The sequence below is a fragment of the Hydra vulgaris genome, chromosome 15 (assembly GCF_038396675.1).
Source record: "Hydra vulgaris chromosome 15, alternate assembly HydraT2T_AEP".
Taxonomy (NCBI): Eukaryota; Metazoa; Cnidaria; class Hydrozoa; order Anthoathecata; family Hydridae; genus Hydra; species Hydra vulgaris.
In genome coordinates, this window is record NC_088934.1 from 46656371 (window position 1) to 46680671 (window position 24301).

Genomic DNA, 24301 nt, shown 5'->3' on the forward strand with positions numbered 1-24301 from the left:
CTAAATATAAACAAATACTATCCTGAAGGGTATACATTATAATTTAATATAAATTAAGAGTCTAACTACCATAATATAAACAAATATAATATAAACTAATTATAATTTCTTAATAAACTAATGAGCAAATATTTTCAATAAATTAGTACAAACAAAATTTAGATATGAACTATGTATAAATTCAATATCTGCGCTAAAATGGTATACATTTCATACGGCATACGAGATATAAACCATCAGTGACTAGAATTTCCTCCTCTTCACTCAATGCTTCTATACTGGGCACCTATCCAACTTTTTTGATCATTGTTTAACTAACACCTCCAAAAAATTATAGCTGTTTCATTCACGCTTTTACAGCTGTATTAGTTCCATAAAGTAATTGGGTTCTTTTGGGGTTCAGATGCGAAGTTATACAAGAAAAACCTTATCGTTAAAAACATACGGAAATCAATCCTGCCCATTCTTACCACTAAATTATAAACTTTTTAACTGGACTTGTGTCCTTTTGCTTAATACATACTCTAAAATAATCTTTTTTGCATATTTACTTAGAATTTGACGGCCTGACGTATTCCAAATAGTGACTAGACTTTTGCTCTAGTCGCAAACATTGTTAAACGGGTTTTAGGTATCTTGCCGGGGCGGGATTTAGGCTTTTAGGCCGGGCCGGGCCGGTTTTTAGGCACAACCTAATAACTTCAAAAATAAAAAGTTGTACTACAACCTACTACAAATATGTTTAAAAATAATTTGTTCCATAAAACTTTTAATTAACAAATATCTGACGTCGAAATGATTTGGCGTCGCATTTGTACTACCTTTATTCTGAATATAGAACTTTCATGCTTTTTTTAGTTTGTATAACGCTTTACAAAACTTACCTAAGCTGTGCCCAACTTCGTGCAAAACAGTTGATTTACTCCAACATCCTTCAGAAAGCGATACATCATTTCTCCTCCCCTTAGTATATCCAACATACGATGAACAACTAATAAAAAAGTAATACATTTTAAAATAGACTTGAATGATAATCCCAGACCTCAGTGTTCGTAAAGACATATTTTAATAATACTCATGCTTCAATTTTTTTTTGTAAAATAAGTTTACTTACCCGCTACCACGCCAAAATCTAATATATTCAGCCTCATTTGTTCTTAATTTAAATCTCAAGCAGGTGTATTTATGATAATCAGCAATTGCACTTTCGATCCCACTTTTTGCTTTTCTTTCATTCGCTAAACAAGAAAAAAATTAACCGTGGTGTTTTGAGAAGTTTAAAGTTTTTTTAAAATCGTTTGTAAAAATAAACCATTGTTAAGTTCTAGAATACCATTTATATATAAGCGCACCTAAAGATGAATCTATGACGTAAGGTACAACAGCGTTAGGCCACATTTTACTTAAATCTCCAAGTGCTGAAAACTTAAAAGTTCCATTTTGAACTTCTTCTATTTCAGATGGTGATAATATCATATCACCTTGATACAAATTTGGATCTAGTAAAAATAATAATATAACTTTAGAAAATTCATATATATATATATATATATATATATACATATATATATATATATATATATATATATATATATATATATATATATATATATATATATATATATATATATATATATATATATTGGTAGAATATCAATTTATTATTGCTCTGTTTATTTTAAAAATACATTTTGAAATTGTTAATACATGTTAAAATCACTTATCAATTTTTTTTCATTTTACACTGCGTTAAATGAAAAATATTTGATTAGTGCTTTACTTTTTAACTTTTATATAAATATATTTAAGCATATATGTGTGTATATATGTACATCACGTTTTCTAAGATTAAAAAAAACAAAACATACTTTCCATATCTCTAACCCATGCAGTAGCACTAAGAATCAAACTGCAATAAACAAAAATTCCATACATTTTGAAACTAAAAAAAAAAAATCCTTCCATATATAAAGTTTTAGATAAAGAAATATTTAAAGTGATATAAATAAAACTGTATAAATTTTGTTTTTATTAATAAAAGATAAAGTTAACAGTAGTTTGTTTTACGTTTTAAATGAAATCAAATCAGTTTAAGTACTTATGCTGGAGCATTGTGTAACCAGTTGTATTTTAAGTCATACCTTCTCAAAATGTAAACTAATCAATTTAAAACGATTTTATTGTAGTAACTAATGCAGCTGAAAATATTCGCAAATAACGTTGAGTCAATAATTTTATAGAAAAGGTTACATAAAGAGGTACTAAACTAATTTTTCCTGAAGGTTCCATACATTTAATAACTTTTGATAAAAATCATTAACTTTTGGTACCATTGAGTCCTCTTTATTTAAAATCTTGGGTTACTTAATTTAAGACTTGTTCTAAGTAAGTTAATAATTATCAAATTGTTCATGTTTTTACTTAACTTAAGTCGTTCAAATTTGAGACCGCTTTAGAACTCAACCAGTGATAATAATAATTCAACTTAACCATAAATTTAACCATGTTAAATTTATAAGTTTCTGGTTGGTTTAACGCAATCAATGAATGTTGTATTTCCAGTTATACAAAACAAAGGAGATTTAACTTGAGTGATAGCTATGCCACTTTTGTTTTCATTAACAAAACTATAAAAAGAAACAACATCTTCATTATTTTGTTTGATGTATAAAAAAATTTAAATAATGCGCGCAATTTTTAATAAAAGTAATGCAGGCAATTTGTTGACAAATGATTAGAATTTATTTGTTATTTCATAATGAATTAAATTGAGTGAATGACAGTTAATAGTAAACGTGTAGTTCTACATACATTAAATTGTCATTCAAGAATCAGCAAATGCTTATCAATCAGTAAGGTTTGTTTTATTACCAACAAATGCTTATCAACCAGTAAGGTTTGTTTTTAAGTGACAACTAATTTTAGTCAAAAGAGTAATAAAAATTTAGTAAAATTATTAGTACGATATTCTTGCAGAAAGTCATTTTGAAAGATTTTGAAAAAAAAGGTGTTTAAAAAGTGTTTAAAGCTGTCCCAGTAAGAATAAGACGTCGAGCCGTTGTTGTAAATTGATTGGATTTTGGTAGCGACGCAAGTTAACCAAATTCCAACGATGTTTGTTAACTAAATTCAAACGTTGGAACCACGACGGAAAAACGTCATCGTCTAAAGTCTCGAATGTTAACATGAAAACGACGTTAGAACAACGTTGGTTGTTTAACGTAAAACCAACGTTAGTCTGATTAACGTTAAAACGACTTTGGAACTACGTTGCTTTTATTACGTTGTTACTTTGGACATCAAATCAACGTCAGCATTTCAAAGTAAACGCAACTTGATTTTACAAAACAAAAAAAAATGCGCATTTTATAATGGTTGAAAAACTGTATTCGAAAAAAAATACTATTTTTAATCTGGTGTTGAGGCATTATAATCTGTAATACTAATATTTATTACATTATTTCTTTATATTCTACAGTCGAATTATATATCAAATTTTTTATAATTTTTATGTTAAATAAAGGTTACTAAAACTTTATTTGATTTTCAAAAATTGTTGAAATTTTTGTTATTTTTTTTAATACTTTGTATATTTAATATTATTTATATAGTAAAAATTTCTAACATAATATTTCACATTATATTTTATTTACAAATAAATAATGCAATGATGGGTTTTTTAAATACCCATTATTAAACTATTTAATAGTTTAATTCAATGTTGATAAAAATACAGTTAATTTTTTTTACATTTAATTCAGCTGTTTTAATACATAATATCTTTTTATTTATTTGAATGGAAAATTTTTTATATTTTTATTTTCTAGTGGAACTAGTTCTGAACTAGAAATTACCTAATAAGCTTTCTTATAACATGTGTAATGTGTTTTTTTTATAGCTGTATTTTTTTTATTCAAAGATTAGTATTTTATTTATTTGTAACTTAATGGAAAATAAGGATTAAAATTATAGAACTTGTATTGTTATCTCTTTTGTATTTATATATATATATATATATATATATATATATATATATATATATATATATATATATATATATATATATATAATATATATATATATATAATATAGATAATAATTATTAAAGATTAGGTTTATTAATCATAATTATTATATATATATAATAATATATATATATATATATTTATTATTATATATTATTATATATATATAATAATTATGATTAATAAACCTAATCTTTAATAATTATTATCTATATTATATATATATATATATATATATATATATATATATATATATATATATATATATATATATATATATATATATAAACAGAGCCGTACCAAGGGCGGGGCCGGCCGGGCCGCGGCCTGAAGCGCCTAAATTGGGAGGGCGCAAACTTTAATAAATTAAAAAAACAATAATCAGTTTATGAAACAAATTTTCACGGCGTCGCTGTTGTTGATAAGAAAATTAATTAAAATTCCGCCTCTTGACACAAACTCTTAAATATTAAAGCTCATATACTGAACAAAAAAGCGCCCTATAACACTAACATACCTTTGATAACTTTTGAGCATTATAATTCTATTATGAGTCGAACCCAAAAGTTATCTGGTGCTGAATTTAAGAAGAAAAGAAAACAGCGCCAAGAAAGTGACGAGAAACTACAAAACTGTTTCAAAAAGTGGTTGGTAACAAACTCAGTGGAGAAACAAACTATTTCAGAGGATATTTGTATTAAAATTAATGACAATTCAACAGATCCTATAATTGACTTTAATTGAGTTCAGATCATCATTTTGAAGAGGAGATTTTCATCAGCCAAAGTCAAGAAGAATTTTGCACAACTGATTCAGAACCAACCAGGGAAGATAAAATGCCTAGCTTACAGGCCCAGCTGAAATGGACGAGGATGAACTTCATTCAGAAATCTCAGAAATTCCAGTGGCCTCGAAAGAAAATTTTCAACGCAGGGATCCAGCAACATGACTTAAAATAACGGACAAAACAAGATGCTTTTTGATTAAGCATAGGCCAGAGCAAGACAGAAGAGAATTTTTCTCAAACACGCTGTGTGATTTTGACAACAGAATGCGACACTTCAGCTCAAAATGGTATGAAAAAATTCATCCCAATGGTAAAAAATTTGTTCGCACTTGGCTGCAGTATAGCAATAAAAAAGATTCTTTATTTTGTTTTTGCTGTTTGTTGTTTTCAACAACAAAAACCAACAATTTCTGAAAAATTTCTAAAGGGTTTTGTGACTGGAAAAAACTAAACCCAAGAATTCCTGAGGATGAAAACAACAATGAACACCAAAGATGCTATTCTGATCGGAAAACTCTTGAAAAAAACCTCAAGGAAGGAAAGACGCTGAATTCTGATCTGTAGAGAGTTATTAGTGGAGAGATGAAAAAGTGGAGAGATATCTTAAAAGTGATTGTTGATGCAATTTTTTTTTGTGCCAAGAACAATCTTGCCCTTCGGGGAACAACAGAAGACATCGGTCAACAAAACAGTGGCATTTTTTTGAGCTTAATTGAGTTGATTAGCCATTATTATCATTATTATTCTCTTAATGAGTCAGCAAGATTTGTTCCATGCGCAGCTCACACTTTAAATCTTGTTGGTGTTCATGCCGCTGAGGTTTCCCCACTCATGATTACGTTTTTTGGAAAAGTTCAAGCCATCTTTAACTTTTTTTCAAGCTTCACGTCAAGATGGGAAAAACTGATGAAAACGTTGACCATCTCATTAAAGGGAAATAGTGACACAAGATGGTCTACCAAAAAAGAAGCAATTACACCGTTGCACAGACAAATCAAAGATGTTCTTCAAGTTTTGGAATCCATTATCCACAATCCCATGACAAATGATGTCACAGTTAGCAGTGCAAAAGAACTTCTCATTCGTATTGATTTCAGTTTTTTGTGTTTGTTGGATTTCTGGTGTCAAATTCTTTCTCTAATTGACCGGGAAAACAAACTGCTTCAGTCAAAAACCATTTCAATTGAAATTGCCGTAAAAAAAATGAAATGGTTGAAGGCTTCCATTCAGATTTTTTGAGATGTTGGGGTGGACAATATTATCAAAGATGCTACAGAAAAAGCTAACCAGAGCGGAATTGATGGTGGCTTTCCAATTAAGAGGAAGCCCAAAGTGAAGCGAATAGCACTTTATGAAGCTGAAGATGACTCTCACCTTCTCACAGCAGAAACAGAATTCGGATCTCAGTGCAACCTTGTGTTTGACAGCATTATTACACAAATAGAGTGGCGGTTTGAGGTCTGCTGTATCCTCTGATTTTGGCTACCTCAGTGGGCATTCACTCTCTAAAAGTTCAGTGGATGAACTCAAGAAAAAAGTTGCAAATTTATCTCAAATTTACAAGGCAGATTTAGATTCTTCCGATTTCCAGTCAGAAATGGCAAGCTTTAAATATCAAGCTGCCGCAATGATGGACAACTTTGAAAAATCTAGCCCGATCGACATTTTGCAGCTCATTCATAAATATTCTTTGATCGATGCTTATCCCAACACAACAATTGCTATTTGCATCTTCCTCACCATACCAGTCACAGTTGCTACGTGTGAGAGAAGTTTCAGTAAACTTAAGCTCATAAAACACTATATGAGGTCAACAATGGGCCGAGAACGTTTGTCTAGTTTGGCTATAATTTCAATTGAAAATGAAGTGGCAAACAACATTGATTTTGATGATGTCATTAGTGAATTTGCCTCAAGAAAAGTCAGAAAAGTGGCATTGAACTAAAGTTTGTGCAACCTTAATGACAAATTTTACTTATAACTTGATGTGATAAATTTTGTGATCAATAAATAATTTTTTTCGTTTAATTTTTTTTTTTTTTTTTTTTTATGGTGGGGGTGGGGGAAGGGAGGGGAAGAGGGGGGCGCACTTTTCTTTTCTTGCCCGAAGCGCAAAATTGGGTCGGTACGGCCCTGTATATATATATATATATATATATATATATATATATATATATATATATATATATATATATATATATACACACACACACACATATATATATATATATATATATATATATATATATATATATATATATATATATATATATATATATACACACATATATATATATATATATATATATATATATATATATATATATATACACACATATATATATATATATATATATATATATATATATATATATATATATAAATAATAATTATAGATATATCTATTATATAGATAATAATTGTTAAAGTAAAGATAATAATTTGCTTTCTTATACGATACATAGTTATAAAATGCAGTTAATCTTAAATTTTTCATTGTTTTTTAAGCTAACTGATATAACTGATATAAACAGTTCAAAAAAAAGAAAGTTAATTTTATAAATTTCAAATTCTTAAAATTAAATGCTATTCCTACAATATTATAACTGACACTGACTCTCATAATTTTGAGTCTCAAGTCACGAAAAAGGGTAAAAAATTAATCTTTTTATGTTTTTGTATTAGGTTATTTTTATTTATTTTTTATTGTTATTCACCTCCGCATTATTACCAGGGACGTCGTAGAGATTGAACTCAGAACTTCTCACTTATGAAGCAACCGATTTGCCATCACACAACTACCGCATAATAAAGTGTTCATTTTGTTTTTTCAGTTTTTACTTACTAAATTTTTATTAGTTTTTATTTTAAATATGTTATTTTCAGTACTTGGCGGTACAAAGTGTTTCCTCTGAAACCTTTCCTCTGAAATTATTTTTAGGAATAGAAAAACATATCTTACAGAAACAGCAACAGAACATAAATTTTACATCAGAACTTAGTTATAATAAATGAAATATTGATTTGAATTAATTACGCACTCAGTTAGTGTTTAATTTTCGAAATCAATCACAATCTTATATTTCCTTAATATCAGAGTTGAAATAAAGAGCCAATTTTGACTTCATTAGTTACAATTAAAATTAACTTTTAACTTTTTTTTTTAAAGTTAACTAACTTCCACAAGGTCATAAAGGCTACTGCAGTTGGGGAGGCTTCTCTTTTTTTTAAATTGTGGTTGTAACCCTCTCTCAACTCCGATATAACTCCGAAACACGAAAATATTTTAATAAAATACATGTCAAAATACATATGTGTATAGTTTTTGTATGTGATATGTGATATGATATAGTTTTTAAATGTGATATGTTATACCAAAATAATATATATATATATATATATATATATATATATATATATATATATATATATATATATATATATATATATATATATATATATATATATATATATAAGTTTATATATTTGTGCTTACAGATAAAAAAGTATAAATATATAATGACATCAAGATCAACTATATGGTGAAATTAGCTAATTCTTTGATAACCAGTTTATTAGAAAATGATAATTATCGAAGTTTAATTGGTGATTTTTTTTTTTGGCCAATTCCAATGGTTTTGATGTTTTTGAAAATGATCCTATGTTATATTTAACTAAATCTATTTAAAAAGTGCTAATTTTTGTAAACCATTTTCACTTTGATAATTGTCCTGATTTTTAATGCTTGACCTAGTTCAGTGGCCAGTTAAACATTTAGTTGCACATTTTTCAATAAATGATTTGCTTATCTTAATGTGGCGACATGGGCATAGGAAATAAATATTACTAAAAACACCTAATCATGTTAGTACCACGTTGTTTTGTACAATAAAATCCCGCAAGTTAGACATCTAGTTTATCTAACAATTCACAAGCTTTAATCTTTACTTTGTTTGTTTATTTCTAAACCTCTGCTTCTTTTTACTTTTTTTTGAGGCAAACAAAAACCTAACTTGTTTAAGGAAATTCTCTAAGAGTTTTTTGGAAAGTTCCAAATGCTTTCAGAAAATGGCCTTGTTTGCAAAGACTTTTTTTTTGAAGATAATGTTAAAAAATTGACATGCGATACTTCAGTGCTAGCAAAATATTAAATATACAAAAAGAAAGATGCTTTCAATCAGGCCAATTTTTTTTTACTTTTATATACTTTATAAACTTTATAATTCATCTTAGCAAACACACAGTTTGTTAAGATAAGTTGTAAAGAATATTAATAATTTACTTTGCATTGCTAGATTCGTTTCGGACTATATGCACTTAGTTTGTTTTGGGGTTGTCCGTCAATTATTGGTATTTTGAAAAAAAGGAGCCAAAGTCATTTGTCATATGTTCAAATTAATCATACTGAAAAGTCAAATGACTTATCCGGTAAAAAGCCATCTGATTTTGTCAGAAAGTCTAGATCACTGGTAGAGTTTTAAAAAATAAAAGGCTATAGAATTAATTTCTTTTGTATGGTTCCTATGTACTGAAGGTAGAAACTAAATTAACAGCATCAATGCATTGGTTATGCATTGATGCTATAAAATTGATTTGGATAATTGGATTATTAAGACTGGATTATTAAGACTGTGGTTATTAAGGTCCAATACTCATAACATACAATTTACATAACCTGATTCATTTGTTATAACTTTTTGAATGACTGCTTCTTGATATGTCTGCCTTTTCATTTAAAAATTGTTGAGTCTGAAAGTATTGGTTTTTGGTAAGAAGATGCCACTTGCTCAAATGGTCAAGTGTTTGAGTGAAATATAAGTAGTTCGAATTGGAAGAAAAAATACCGAACAAAGAAATTAATGGTGTTATAGAGAGCTGTTTATTAAAACAATTTTTGATTCTTAACTTTTTTAAAATGTACTATTTCAGTTTCTTTATTGTACCATGCAATTCAAGTTATAAGAAAATATATTATCTTTGCCAAAAAAAAAACTGTAAAAAAAAACTTTACAGAAATCTGAACTCAAGCATAAATATAAATCTTTTACGGGTAAAGCTAGAAATATATCTTTTTTCCATTATGTTATGATTATGTGTTTTAAATAAACTTAGTTTATTTATTCAATTAAAAAAATTTTGGGCAGCAGTTTCATTAGTTTTGCAGTTTATTGAGGGATTGTTTTTTCTATTTCATATGATGTTGCTAAACGATTTGCAGTCAATAATCTTTCAAAAGCAGAAAAACTCAGGTAGGCATCAAATAGAAAGTTAGTCCAATTTCTGGTATTTGTATTTGTTCATTCCGAATATTTTTTTATTTTTTTCTTAAAATGACTTTTAATTGGATTTGTTCTAACCAACGTCTAAACAACGATAGAAAAGACATAGGCTCAACGTCATTTCAGTTAAAATATAACGTTTGCCTAATGTCTTTATAACGTCTTTTTTCTTAAAATTTCACGTTGCTATAACGCCTTTCAGACGTCATTTAGCTCAAATGTAACGTTGTTACAACGTCATTTTTATATCTTTGCAATAACGTTAGCAAAATGAAGTTTTCCCGATGAATTCAGAATAAACCTATTCGCTTTATTCTGAATTCAATTTATTCACATTTTTCATTTTGTTGAACACAAAAGAAAACTTTTTTTTGAAAAACGAAATCTTCAACCATTGCCTAAAACTTGCAGAAGACGAAAATCTTTTTGAAAGTCTTCTTGTAAATCTTAGCATTGATTGTGAAGGAACATCATTCAAATGAGTGTCTGCCTCAATGATAAGATAAAATGTTTATAGATTTTTAACAAGAGGTGCCGTACAAGATATGGGCTTTAAGCGTAGATTTAAGCCTATAGTTGTACCAGCTGCGTATTTGAAATAATCAGATTTTTCTAAGTTGCGATTTGTCATCTTTTGACAAATTACCTTACTTTTTTATTTGAAATAAGTCTTGAGGTTTCTCTAGAACCAAGGTTAGCTCTAGAACAGGTCCTAATATAGTTTTGAATATGGTTTTCACTTGTATTAGGACCCATCAAAGTTGTTGGCTTTTAGAGGAACCTCAATAACTTATCTAAATCCTAAATGATTTTTTTTACTTTCCCGTTATAACTAATAGGACACCTATTAGTTATAACAGGAAAGTAAAAAAAATCGTGTGACAGGAATAATTATTTTCTTACTTATTTTTTTTTGCTATGAAAATTGCTCCATTATTTATTGAACTGAAGCTCCGTGAAGCTAAAAACCTTGAAAAGCCTTTGGTCTATTGATAGGAACTAATTGAATTATAAGACAAAGCGCAATAAATTAAAAATGATTTAGGATTTCAGCAACGTAGTCCATTTTCCTCTTGTTAAAATGCCAGTTAGCAACATTTTTTTTAAAGTTCTGCTAACTATGGTGCTCTACTCGCTCAAGGGTAAGGCTGTTGATGTGTACTCGGGCACCCGGGTACTCGCCCGCTGTTTATTACCCGGGTGGCGTTTTTTAAGTGACGGGTACCGGTAATTTGGTTAGTTTAAAATTTATTTCGATCATTTTTTTAAGTTTAAAATCATTTTAAAACAATTTAATAATATTAACTTGATATGTAAAACAAGATTTTGAAGATCTTGTTGTTCAAATTTTCAATAGTTTCGATTTTTTTATCACAATCAGAATTACTGAAAATATATGTTTGGAAATTTTTTTATTGAGAGACTCGCTTTTGAACAAGGTGCAATAATCCACACATTATGTACAATATTTTTCTTTATGTAAAATCGGAACCTCTCCAACTCATTTATTAATATGTTTCTTGTACCAAAACTTTTCAAAACCCGAAAGATGTAAAATATAATTGTTTTAGAGCTTTAGAAAAAAATAAGTTTTAGTTTAGCAAATGATATTATTATTTCAAATTCCTTTTTATACAGTTTGTTAAAAAAGAAAAAATTTGAAAAATAATTTATTTTTTTAAAGTAGGCGTAAGATAATAAACAACTAAAATGTTATATGAAAATATCGTCAATGTAAAACAAATGTTATGTAAAAGCTAATTGTTGTTATTTCTTGTTTAGAATTTACCTAATAAATAATTGCAATAAAAATAATTTAACCTTGTAGAAAAAACAAATGGGCAAAGTATAAATGGATTAGAGCTTTCTCACACGCTACAGCTAGATTGTAGAGCTGGTCTAAAACTTCTAGAAATTACAAATATGCTTCGGCTGCAAGGCAATCACTTTAAGTGAAGTAAATGACTGCTCTACTCAATGAAATTTCACTTTGAACATTTTAGAGCTATTAGTGATGCTAAATTGGGTAATTAGGCCCGTGCTATTGGAACAAAATTTTACAACAACAAAAAAATAAGACAGTTCTTTAAATGAATGATAAAGACTGGTTGCTTGCGCAAACCGTTATAGCAATTCTGAAACCATTGAAGCGGGTAACAAATATGTCAACTAATTAGAAATTTTCTTTGTTGTTGTTAGTCTATTCATAGTTGTCTGTTGTTCTAAAAAGTGTCCGAACAGCAAAACCAGGCAAAAGCAATGCTGCTATAAATTGCAAAAATACCATTGCTACTGTAATAACAAAACATTATTACCCGTAAAGGTACATTGTACTAACTAAGCCAAACGTGCACTAACTGAGCCCCTAATTTGATTCACGTTAAAAGCTATTAAAATTAAGAGTAATTGTTAAAGTAGTAGCAGACAAGTTGACGCAAAAGCAAGCACGAGTCCAGTTGGAACCAAGCTTTCCAAAGATGAGCGTATTTAATGAACTGGTATTGATGTGTACAGTCGACGAAAGATTTGGACATGTGGATAAACTTGCGTCTTATCTTTAGGAATTGCCATTGACTGTCAACGGAAAAAGCTCACATTTTCTGTGAGAAAACACCAAACGTTACTATTTTAGTGCGCAATTACATATGCACACCAGCAACTTTAGTACCATCAGAATGCGCTTTCTCGACTGCTGGGCATGTGGTGAATCGATAGTGTTCATCTTTGGCACCCAAAACAGTGGATATGCTATTGTTTTTAGGGTGATATCCTGGCATTATTTTTATTTTCTTATATTCTACTCGTAATAATAACCGTTGAAGAGTTATTCGCGTATTAGATTAAAATCTAAAACGTATGGTAAAAACATTTTTTAATTAAAAAAATTAACGTCCCCAGAACATAATTATCTAGATTCATTAATACTAAATGTTGAAATTTTGTATAATACAAGTATACTAGTGTAGTTTGGGCATGAACCAAAAATTTAAAAAAAATTCAAACAATCTAAAGTGGCAGACTTAATAGTATAAAAAGCTATTTTTAGCGATAAAACACTCAGTTGATAGGGTAATTTAAATTCAGTTTTTTTTTTAAAAAAGAAAAAATCAATTTTAAAATTAAAAACCATGTACATTGCGTAGTGTACACGATTTTTAATTGTTCTTTTTTTTTTTTTTTTTATGAGCAGCTGTAGGATTAAACAAAAATTAAATAAAAAACCGCAAAAGATTATTGTGCTGGTGATTTTAATGACTTATTTGAGTACTCAAATAAATCATTAAAAACCACCAGCACAATAATATTTTCCAGTTTTTTATCTAATTTTTGTCTAAAATAGTTTTTTCTGACAGAACTTATTTTTTTTTCTCTTTTTTTGATTTTGTTTTATTTAACATTTTTTTGATCAAATTTTGTAATGGCATGGAGTTCTTTTTTTTTACTTGTACCAGTTTCAAAGTTACTATTAAGACCATCAAATACAGAAGGTAACTCAGAAAAAACCATCATAAGTATAGGTTGCAGAGCAAACAGCCATTGAAAACTGCAGCTTTAGAGGTGAGGAGGGAAAGGGTTCCAAATAAATTGATTAAACGCTATATTACCATTTTTAGCCGTGCAAATGTTTTTTAAGCATATCAGTATTTGTTAGATCTTAAAATACTGGCTCGATCTTTTCCATAATGGCAACTGGTAAATTCAGCTTTTTCTTGTATGAAAATTGACAAGTTGCTCTATCAGAATGCCATTTACATCAGTTTTTTTTCGCTTTTAGTATAAAATATATGACAATATTCCTCAAAAGTAAAATTACTGGAATGATAAAGTGAAGCTATTACTGAGTTCCTCATTTCCAAATTACTATTTAAATTTTGTTAAATAACCATTTTAACATAATTTTGCAAGATGTTAATTACTTTATCAGTGAGCCAACCTTTACCAGATATATCTTTTTCGTGAGATTCTTTGATAATTCTTTTCTTTTAACACGTTGTCGATTTCCTTTTAGTAATGCCCAACACATTCTAGTTTTATTGGAATGAGGTCATCACTATAAGGTTTGTGTTCAATAACTGCGTTAAATGAGGTAGTAGGGTTTGGCGGTTTTTCAAAACCGGTTTTAAAAAACCGGTTTTTCAAATAAATTTGACACATTTGAAAACCGGTTTTTAAATTACGAAAACCGGTTTCTATTTTTTACCATTTTTATTATATATTGTTATTTTACAATAGCATTTTGTTACGTTATTTGAGTAATCTGTTTCCTTTTTTTAACACACTTCTTTAAATTTATCCCATTTTTGTAAAATGTTACGTAATAATTACCCAATAGAAACAGTTGCTTGAGTAAAAATACACGCGATGTTAACACAAATTTTTAGAAAGTTTTTTCAACTGGCTTCCCGAAAAATACATATGCTTCTCAAATAATTGGGATTTATTATTCATTTTTAAAATGTATTTACGTGTAAGATTATGTTGTGTTTGTGTATTTATAAATGTAACTAACAAAATCGTTTATATATTAATAGTATATATAGTACTTTTATGATATTTATATCTATTTAAATGTAATATTGTAGTATTTATTTTTATGTGTATACTATACTATGTTTTTTTATTTTGCAAATAAGATTTTTGGAATTTGTTACTTATTAAAATCCAGTATTTTTTATATTATAATTTATGAGTAAATAGTTTCCCTTGATTAGTTTGTTAAGTATTTTGTTATGTTATGGTAATATAATTATGATATGAGCTTAAGCTCTTAATAACGTGGTAATATAATTTAAAGTTACAAATAAAAAAGGCATTTTTGTTTCAAAAATATTTATTCAATAATTTAATTTCATATCCAGATAATACAAAAAAAGGAATAAGTCAGAAGTTTGGGATAGATGGTGGACAAGTAAAAGAAATCATAGATATTTAAACATTAATGTACATCACTTAGCAGAAGATTTTAATTTAGGATTAGTTCCAATAGCTGGTTCTTGTGATGCTCAGAGAACATTAGAATTAATATCTGGAAGACTTAAAATATTCAATTTGAATCTAGAAACTAACAATGTTGCTGCAACAAATGATGGTGCTGCTGTTATGATAAAATTTGGCAAATTATCGTGTATAATTAATCAACTATGCTATTCACATGCAATCCAACTAACAGTTACTGATGTATCATATAAACATAGAGAAATGGTTGAATCTGAATCCGAAGTAAATGGTTCAAGTGAGGAATCGGATGATGAAGATGAAGACAAATATGACCAATATGAAGAACCTTTTTCTTATATTTGTAACCAAGAGCATCCTACTCGTAGTTTGTCTGACAATTGCAAACATTCCGTTTCACAAATCAGAAAAACTTGTAAATTTTTTCGCAAATCTCCAGTAAGAAATACCATTTTTCAAAATTATATAAAATTAAAAAAAGGAAAAGAGTTGAATTTAATTCTTGACTGCAAAACAAGGTGGAATAGTATAGAGGAAATGGTTGGAAGATTTTTAGCAGTAAAAGAATGTGTAGTTTTAGCATTGAATGATCTTGGTTCATCTTATATGTGGAATGAAACTCAATATTCTACACTTTTGGAACTTTAAAAAGTCTTGGAATCCATTCGTCTAGCAGTAGAAGACTTAGAGCGACGAGATGCCACTTTATTAACTAGTAAAGGTATATTTTCATTTCTATTAAATGAACTGAAAATTATAAAGTCTAAAATAAGTTTGAATCTATTAAAGGCTTTAGAAGAAAGAATTCAAGAAAGAAGACAAGTTTAAAACTTAGAGTTATTATTTGATGCACTTAAAACTATGAAACCGAGCTCAGTACCTAGCGAACGCGTATTTTCAATTGCAGGCAATTTTGTGTCCAAAATTAGAACAAGATTTAGCCACCATTCATTGGACATATTATGTTTTTTTAAATCTTATTTTCTTAGAAAAAATTACGATAAGTGAAATAAATATAATGTATAAAATAAGTATCTCTCGTTATTCAATTTTTTTTGAAAAATTCGAAAACCGGTTAAAACCGGTTTTTTGGGGAATTTGGAATTCGAAAACCGGTTTTTCAAAAAGTTGGTTTTTGTCCAAACCCTATGAGGTAGTATCTCCATTACCAAGATATTTTGAATAGCGAATGTAAAATTTATCAACTGAAGAGCAAAATATTTCTGTTTTACCAGCTGACTCGTTAGCACCAGCTTATTTAGTGTGATTTGCTGGGCAGTAATGATTAACATTTCACTACTCATTTTGCAGTATCCCTTTTTTCCTTCCTAAATTTGACAACCTTTACAAAACTTAGAGAATATAACAGTATCTAATACCTTTTTGTTGTTATGAGACGTTGCCACCACCACACCGTTCAAAAAAGAAAATCGTCTCTACTGGCATCAATAGAAATACAACAATCATTAACATAATCATTCATAATAGAGTGAGGTTTCAGTTAACATTCATAGCAGCATTTTTCATACTTTTCTCAGCAACTGATTTATAAGCATCATAAATTTTGCTCCTAATACAGTCAAAACTAAATTTTAAGAGTGGTGGTGGCATGTTCATTATGAAGGTAAAAATTAAGATTGCACCTATTCCTTTCCCAATCTCCATGAATGCCAAAACACTGCGCACAATAATTTCACTTCAATATATACACAATAATTTCACTTCAATATAGGGTTTGTTGTTTTTGGTAACAGGAGATCAAAAAAACTTATCATTAAAAGCACTACTACTGCAAGAAATTTGAAAAAACAAAGAAAACCCTAAACGTCTTGAATATTCTTGATACTTAGAAAGCTTTGCACTACATATATTACAAGTAGCATACTTTTCAAAACACGTTTTTATTTGTTTATAACGCATTAGAAATTTGAATTCATCATTATCAAATAATGTTTTTTCAAGATCATTTCTCTCCTTTTTTCTACTTATAAAACACGTTACTATGTTTATATTAAATTGCTTATCGGTGTTATTAGAATTATTATGCTGATTGCCATTAAAATTTCTGTTCCTTGGTCTTACTATTCTTTTTTTGTTTGCCATAATTTACTTTTCAACCTGTAATAGTAACAGGTTTGATGCAAAAATAACAAGTATATAGCATTATTTTATCTGAATTAAAAAAGACAACAATACAATATAAAACCGATTAAATTCCAATGTGATTTAGATTTATGACATTTTGACTAAAGTACTCTTAAAAAATTTGTAAAAGAAAGCTTTCAGTTTAAGCGTGTTTAGTTTAGGGACTAAATGATAGAAAAAAAGGTTGCTATGTTGTTACAAGGAGATTAAAATGTGGTTCGTGTTTCGTTAAAATTTGTTAAAATGTGATTCGTGGTGGTTGTTGCTATGCAATGTGTTGCTAAAAATCAATAAAGCAATAGGCCCAAATCAAATAAATGGTAACATTATAGTTGGTTCTTACGAGACCATAAAAACTATACTCTTTCAGGTTTTTAGTTGTTAAATAAAAGAAATAAATTTCCTGATCAACTAAAGATAGTCAAAGTTACACCAATATTTAAAGGGCGGAATTTTCAAACATAACTAGTTATAGTCAAATTTCTGTACTTTGTGGTTTTTCAAATATTTTTGAAAAGATCCTTTACAACAAAACTTATGATCATCTTTCTATAAGTAAAATACTAAATACAACCCAATATGGATTTAAATAAAGTAATTCCACTGAACACGCAGTACTTACATTATTAAATTGCAGATTTGAAATAAATTGAAAAAATTGTTTGATATCGATCTTTATTTGAGATTTGATATTAATTTTTTTGATATCAATCCTTGTTTATAAATGTTATCTAAAAGTAATTTAAAATATTTGATTGTACCTTTTATTGTATTGTTAAACCGTGTTTTGTTAAAGCGTGTTTTATATTTGAGATACCTAATTTTATTTGTTTTATTAAACGGTATTTACTCTTCATTTTATATTTTCTTGAAATAATTTGTTATTTTTGTACTGTTAAAGGGTTCTCGGTGGCAGGATCTAACAATCCTTTTCGAGTTTCAGTGTTCTAATATATTATGTACAAAGACATTTTGCCAGAAAATATTGTTAAAAGAACAAAAAAAAATTTTCAATTTTTTTAATACCTAAAAGTGATTGAGAAGATTATTTTTGCTATTTTAGTATTTTATTACTATGAATTATTGAATTCAATAGTCTAAATGTTATTTAGACTATTGAATTCAATACCCTAAATAACATTTTTTCAAGTTTTTTATTTATTTATTTTTTTCCATTTTTAACTAAAATAATGCCAATTTCGGCATCATAAAAAACCGTGTAGAAACTGTTCGTAAACAATGTCATTAATAGGTGAGTTGGAATTAGAATTAGTGGTTTTAATTTGATGTTAATTGGATTGTTGATATTGTGGGTTTTTTCCTCGCAGGTTATGCACCACAAGATGGAAGAGGAAAACATAACAACAGGCCACGCAAATTGAAAGATAAAACAGTATCATTGGTGTGTGGCCACATATCATTTTTCTGATGCAGTCACAGTCACTATGCATTTGGGGAGTCAAAAAAGTTGTACCTTCCAGACACCTTGAATGTTGCTAAAATGCATCAGATGTTTGTGTCAGTTCACCCTGTAACCAAGGTTTAAGTATATTTTTGTGTCAGTGATGCTATATATGTATGCACGAATACTAATTTTTACTTGCAGCTAAATTTACATATCAAACCCATTACAGCATCTGTTGGATTTTTTTTTTTTTTTAATTTTATTTATTTATATTATCAGGGCATATTATTACAAAGTTTTGTTACTAGCCAAAAAATGTAAGCTTTTCTAAAAACTCTCATACTTTATGTATATATAAAGCACACTATACACCAAAATATTTGAGTTAATTTAATTCCTTTATTTTCAACATTATTTAAGATTACTTACAAATTGATAAGATATAATCAATTTTGATTAGATATTTTAAAGACTATTAAATGACACAATAAATGTCATAATTTATAAAAATAAATCAAAGTTGACATCTAGAATCTTTTGTCAGTGGTCAGATAACTCAAATTCTTCTTCTATTGTCTCGTTTTAGAAATTCAACTCTTTTTTTTCTAATGAATCTATAAAATATTTAAAACTCCGTGAACAACCCTTGTCCATATTCATTAACACCCATTAATTTTGTCTTTCATAGCATGGCACAATGTCAACGTATAAATCATTAAAATTAAGAGACTTTTTTTCAGTCTAATCGATCTATCACACGCGTGTTTCAATTGCTCTGCATTAGGCTAAGCGTTTCAACTTAAGCTATTCTTTTTTTAGAATAAAAGCAATCGATAGTCTTTGACTAATTTTATGCCTTGATAATGTGATTTTTTTTTTTTTTTTCCTCATTTCCATTTTTTTTTCCCGCAGGTTAGCTATGAATCCTACAGGATACTGTTTAACACAAAATTCAACATTGGATTTGGTTACCCACGGAAGGACACTTGTTCTACATGTGACAAATTCATCGTGAAGTTGCAGCATGTGGATGGTGACATCGCCGACACCAAGCGCAATGCCAGAAGTGTTGCTGGTCCGAATAGCAAAAAAGCTGAACTATTAACGAACCACGAGCTGCACAAACGTAAGGCCCGTACATTCTACGACAAAAAAACTACAACTAAGAAAAGGGCAAGAAAATGTGACAAGTTTGAAGCAATCTGCTTTGACTTTGCCAAAAACCTACCAGTGTTAAATAAGTCTACCAATGAGGTTTACTATTGCAGGCAGCTCAGCCTGTATACGTTTGTAATCCTTGTATTGTCAACTGATGAAGTGTATATGTAGGTTTGTTCACTTCTTGCTGACTTCATCCGCAGCCACACTTCTGAAGCCGTGAACTGCGATGGGTGCAGTGGAAAAAATAAAAACTACACTGTGATAAGGTTCTTATAAACCAGGTACATGAGTGCAAGAGATTTAAGTTAGTGAAAATCACCTTTCCGATAAGAGGTCACTCCTACATGGAGTGCGATGGAGACTTTAGCAACGTCAACATGGCAAAGAATGTAGACTTGCCAGAGGACTGGTTAGCAGAACTTGCAACTTCCCGATTCCATCTAACACCATTCACGGTCATCAGGGCTACACAGGACATGTTCTTCGCCTACACAAAGTACTTAAGACCTTCTTTCGAAGCCGCATGCCCTATAAAAACACGCCCAATCAAGAAAATCCAAATTTTGGACTCCCGCCAATTGCTTGTTCTCTACAGGGATTCTTGGAATGGTGCATTTGTTTCTGCTGTACTAAAAAAACAGGGAATCAGCGCGGGAAGAAGCAGCTACAGGTGTCTATCCTTACGAAGTTGTATAAAAATGGTCCTCTGCCCATCAGTTCAGAAAAGTATAAAGACTTTCAAGTATTAAAAAGGTTTTGCAGCCCTACAAATCATCAGTTCTTTGACGAGCTTCCTCATAGTCGATCAGTGATTCGTCGGAGAATGAGGATTGAATTGGTTTTGTTGAATCCCTTGTTTCATTAAAACGTTGCAACTGTGGCTTGTTTTATTTTTCCTACTTTGTTCTTGTGTGCTGTTTGTGTATGTTGTGCATTTGTCATGAAATTAAGCTTTCTATAAATCACACAAAATGTCTCACTTTGGTTGATTTATATGGAATTTTTTTATTTATAAAGATTGATTTATATGGCTTCTAAGTTCTAATGTCATTGTTTAAGCATCCCATAGCATTATAAGTATATCTGTAGAATAAAACTTAGCCTATTTTGGAATGTCTTGGTTTCAGGGGAAAAAACAGACATGTTACAAAACCACCTCTCATGTGATTTTTTTAGTTTAAATCCCATCGGTTATTAAAAAAACATACAAACTTTATCATTTATAGCAATGATATTGCTTTGCCTTACTGTATGCTGAATGTCAACTTTGTATTCTATAGCTTAGATCATTGAAAAGTGTTTGAACTTTTAAAATGGGTTTTCCCAAAACTTTCAAAATGTGACTTGTCTGCTTTTTCCCCTGTGCCCTTCATATATATATATATATATATATATATATATATATATATATATATATATATATATATATATATATATATATATATATATATATATATATATATATATATATATATATATATATATATATATATATATATATATATATATATATATATATATATATACATACATACATATATATATATATATATATATATATATATATATATATATATATATATATATATATATATATATATATATATATACTAGGGTGTATCAAAAAACAGCTTTTTTTGAATTTGAAATTGTAATAGAGCGGAAAAGTTGCATAATGTTATAAAAAATAATTGTGCCAAATTTTTTTGTATATTTTTCAAGTCTTCAGTTTGTGTTTGGGTTTTATTTTTCTTACAAAAAAAACGTTTTCTGACCTTTTTAACAAAATAAAAATAAGAAATTCTATGCATATACTAGAGTTGTATTAGAGTTTAAACATTAGACAATGACTAAGTTAGACATGGAAACAACTTTTAAGAAAATATTTTTAAGTCTTCAGTTGCCGCTAGAGGGCTGAGTTTTTACTAAAAGACACTGTTTCATGGGTTTCTGGCAAACAAGCTCTGCAGTCCATAATGTACAATTAAAGTCATGTGGAAAATGTTTTTGAAAAATCTTTAAAGTTTAGCTGTAATGAAGTTCAACTTTCTGATCCATTTGGATACATCTCAAACTGTCTTTTTGTGTTGAATAAATGCATTATTTTTTGCGATGCAAGTCTTACACGAATGAAGCCGTCTCTATTAGCCAATCCGCAAACTTGATCTGAAGCTTCGGTTACAAGTTTGATGCATCTCTCTACTCCTTAATTATGGCATGGTAAATGCTGCACATCTGGAAGATAAACATTTGTTAACATTTCAATAAGATTTTCATCCAAAATGTGAGTGGTAATCGGAGGTTCATTTAGTTCACATTTTTTCCAATCAATTAGATTTATATAGTCCTTTGCTTCAAAATCGATTTCTGGTATAGAGAACTTTCGAACTTTGTTCTTTTTCATCGATCTTGCTTTCATTATTTGTTGTAATGACAATTTCTTCACATTTGGGCGAGTATCCGATATCATAGCAAGAAGCATGTTTTCTGGATGCGCAAAAAAACAATTCCTTTGTATAACTGGATCGATGACTTTTAGCATAACTGGATAAATTGATCGTTAGCCATAAATGTCTAGCACCTTCCGTTCAAGAGGGATTACATTTTATATTGAACCACATTTGGCAGTAAACTTTAATAACAAACTTAACCATTTCTCTCAGCCTGTGTTTGCTATATTCAACATAATACCTCATTATTCTGTTTGCAGTGGTCATCCATCTAACATGGTTAAGTTTTCCAGGATTTTGGTTAGCCAAAGCGTTACGACAATAACCTGTAGATATTGGTTTGCAAATATCAAGTAAGTATTTGTGGTCTGAACTTAGAGATTTTTTGTCTATTTTTGGCAATGTGAGATTGACGGGAATGTAGTTGACTATTGGCAAGGTATCACACAATTGAATTTCTCTTCTGATTGGTTCAGACCATCCATTAGGTCCTAATGTAGGTCCATCTAGTTTTTGAATTAGATGTCGTATAGGCAGTTCATTAGCATGTATTTGACAGATAAACCAATGGGCAGGTCTTTTTAGTTTTAACTCTAACATAGCAATAACACCATTTAAAATCCTGTATTGACAGCTGTTGGCACTAATTTAGATGTATCAATGTTGTTTTAAGTTTAAAATGTTTTTATACTTGTCTTAATGCTGTATCCTTGCCCTGATGCAGTCTCTTCATGCCCTAGATACTTTGAACCTGGTTATTCTACTAAAACTACATGTTCTTCTTTGATGGTTTTTCGTATATTTTTCTCCTTGTTTGTACCAATAACTAATGTTGTATCTTTACTTCCATCAAAATAAAAACCTTTTCACATTTGAATATTTTTATGGTCTAAATGTTGCATTTTAAGTCTGTTTTTCTTTTGTTCTCTTTGAGTCTTGTTTTTATCAGTTCTTTAGATTGGTCTCCTTTCGAAATTATGTTCATATCTTCCAGCACAGCACATGCTATAAGTGCAGCACCTCTGCTTGAAACACCTACTCTATCGCAGGCTTGTGCTAAGGATAGTAACGGTAATCTCATTTGCTCAGTGTTATCTTTTCTGTTCCATTTTCGCTTGAGGCTTTCAGCTTATTCTAAACAATCAGCATTGATTCTGAGTCAGTATTCCAAATCACAGTGTCATCAGAGTCAGAATCTTGAGATATAGAATAAAAATTTGAATTCTGAATGCGGCTGATGATATTGCTTAAGCTTCAATACCTGCAATAGCTCAAGACTGTGTGTTCTGGGTAAGGGACTATTTATTCTGTTTTTTCTTGCTTCTTTTCGTATTTTAAATTATTTTGAATATCAAGTCCTTCCATATACATAATTCTCATAAATCTCTGATCGCTGAGAAAATCATGTTCTTTCTCTGGTACCTTCTTTACTTTTTAACACAGATGACTTTAGAAAAATCAAAGCATTTGCATGCTGCCACGTCAAATAAAGTATTTTCTGCACGCTTTTAAAATTATTATTTTGGAATTTTGCATGCTTTTAAAAAGTAATTATTATTCAACTTGTCTGTATGTTTTGTTTTGTTAACGGACTTCATAATATTTCTATACTTTTGATTGTAATCAAGAAACATTTTCGCAATGCGTTTATGAGACACAGTAGGTATCGACGCTTTTCTCCGCAAATTTTCTATTTTGTGCGCTAAATTTTCCGATATTTCTTTCAAAGTTGGTTGTTTTCCAACACTTTCCACTCTCATTTTCTGCATTGAGAAAAGATAACTTATCATGACATGTTTGTTTGTTGGCAAGACATTAACACTTAAGTCTGCTGGTGAACCGATGATAGGACATGTAGACTTTTTTCTTGTTGTCACTGTAGCAAAAGACATTTTTGCCATTAAAATTTTCTTTGATTTCAATTTATTTTAATATTAAACAGATGTAATTTAGAACTAATGAATTATAAGCTGTGCTTTTTGCTCTCTGAATATTTATTAAATGTTTTGACTATAGACATAATTTGAGGTAAATAATGCTGATGGTGATGGTTATAAATGACGTAATTAGTGACATTTTACAAACTTAAATGC

At 29.0% G+C, this 24301-nt stretch overlaps 1 protein-coding gene across 2 annotated transcripts in view; it reads right to left on the reverse strand.

The window, feature by feature from the left end:
• The window catches only part of LOC100209038 (zinc metalloproteinase nas-4), a 72677-nt gene that overhangs the window by 3993 nt on the left and 44383 nt on the right, over nt 1–24301 (reverse strand). The window contains exons 2-5 of one of the 2 annotated variants that reach the window (XM_065820123.1): nt 1869–1942; nt 1353–1499; nt 1115–1238; nt 885–991 (exon numbers count right to left, since the gene is read on the reverse strand). In XM_065820123.1, the coding sequence (XP_065676195.1) occupies nt 885–991; nt 1115–1238; nt 1353–1499; nt 1869–1935 (445 nt within the window). In that variant the 5' untranslated portion in view covers nt 1936–1942. Of the gene's footprint in view, nt 1–884; nt 992–1114; nt 1239–1352; nt 1500–1868; nt 2073–24301 lie in introns of those variants that run through there. The other variant, XM_065820122.1, reaches the window with a different exon arrangement.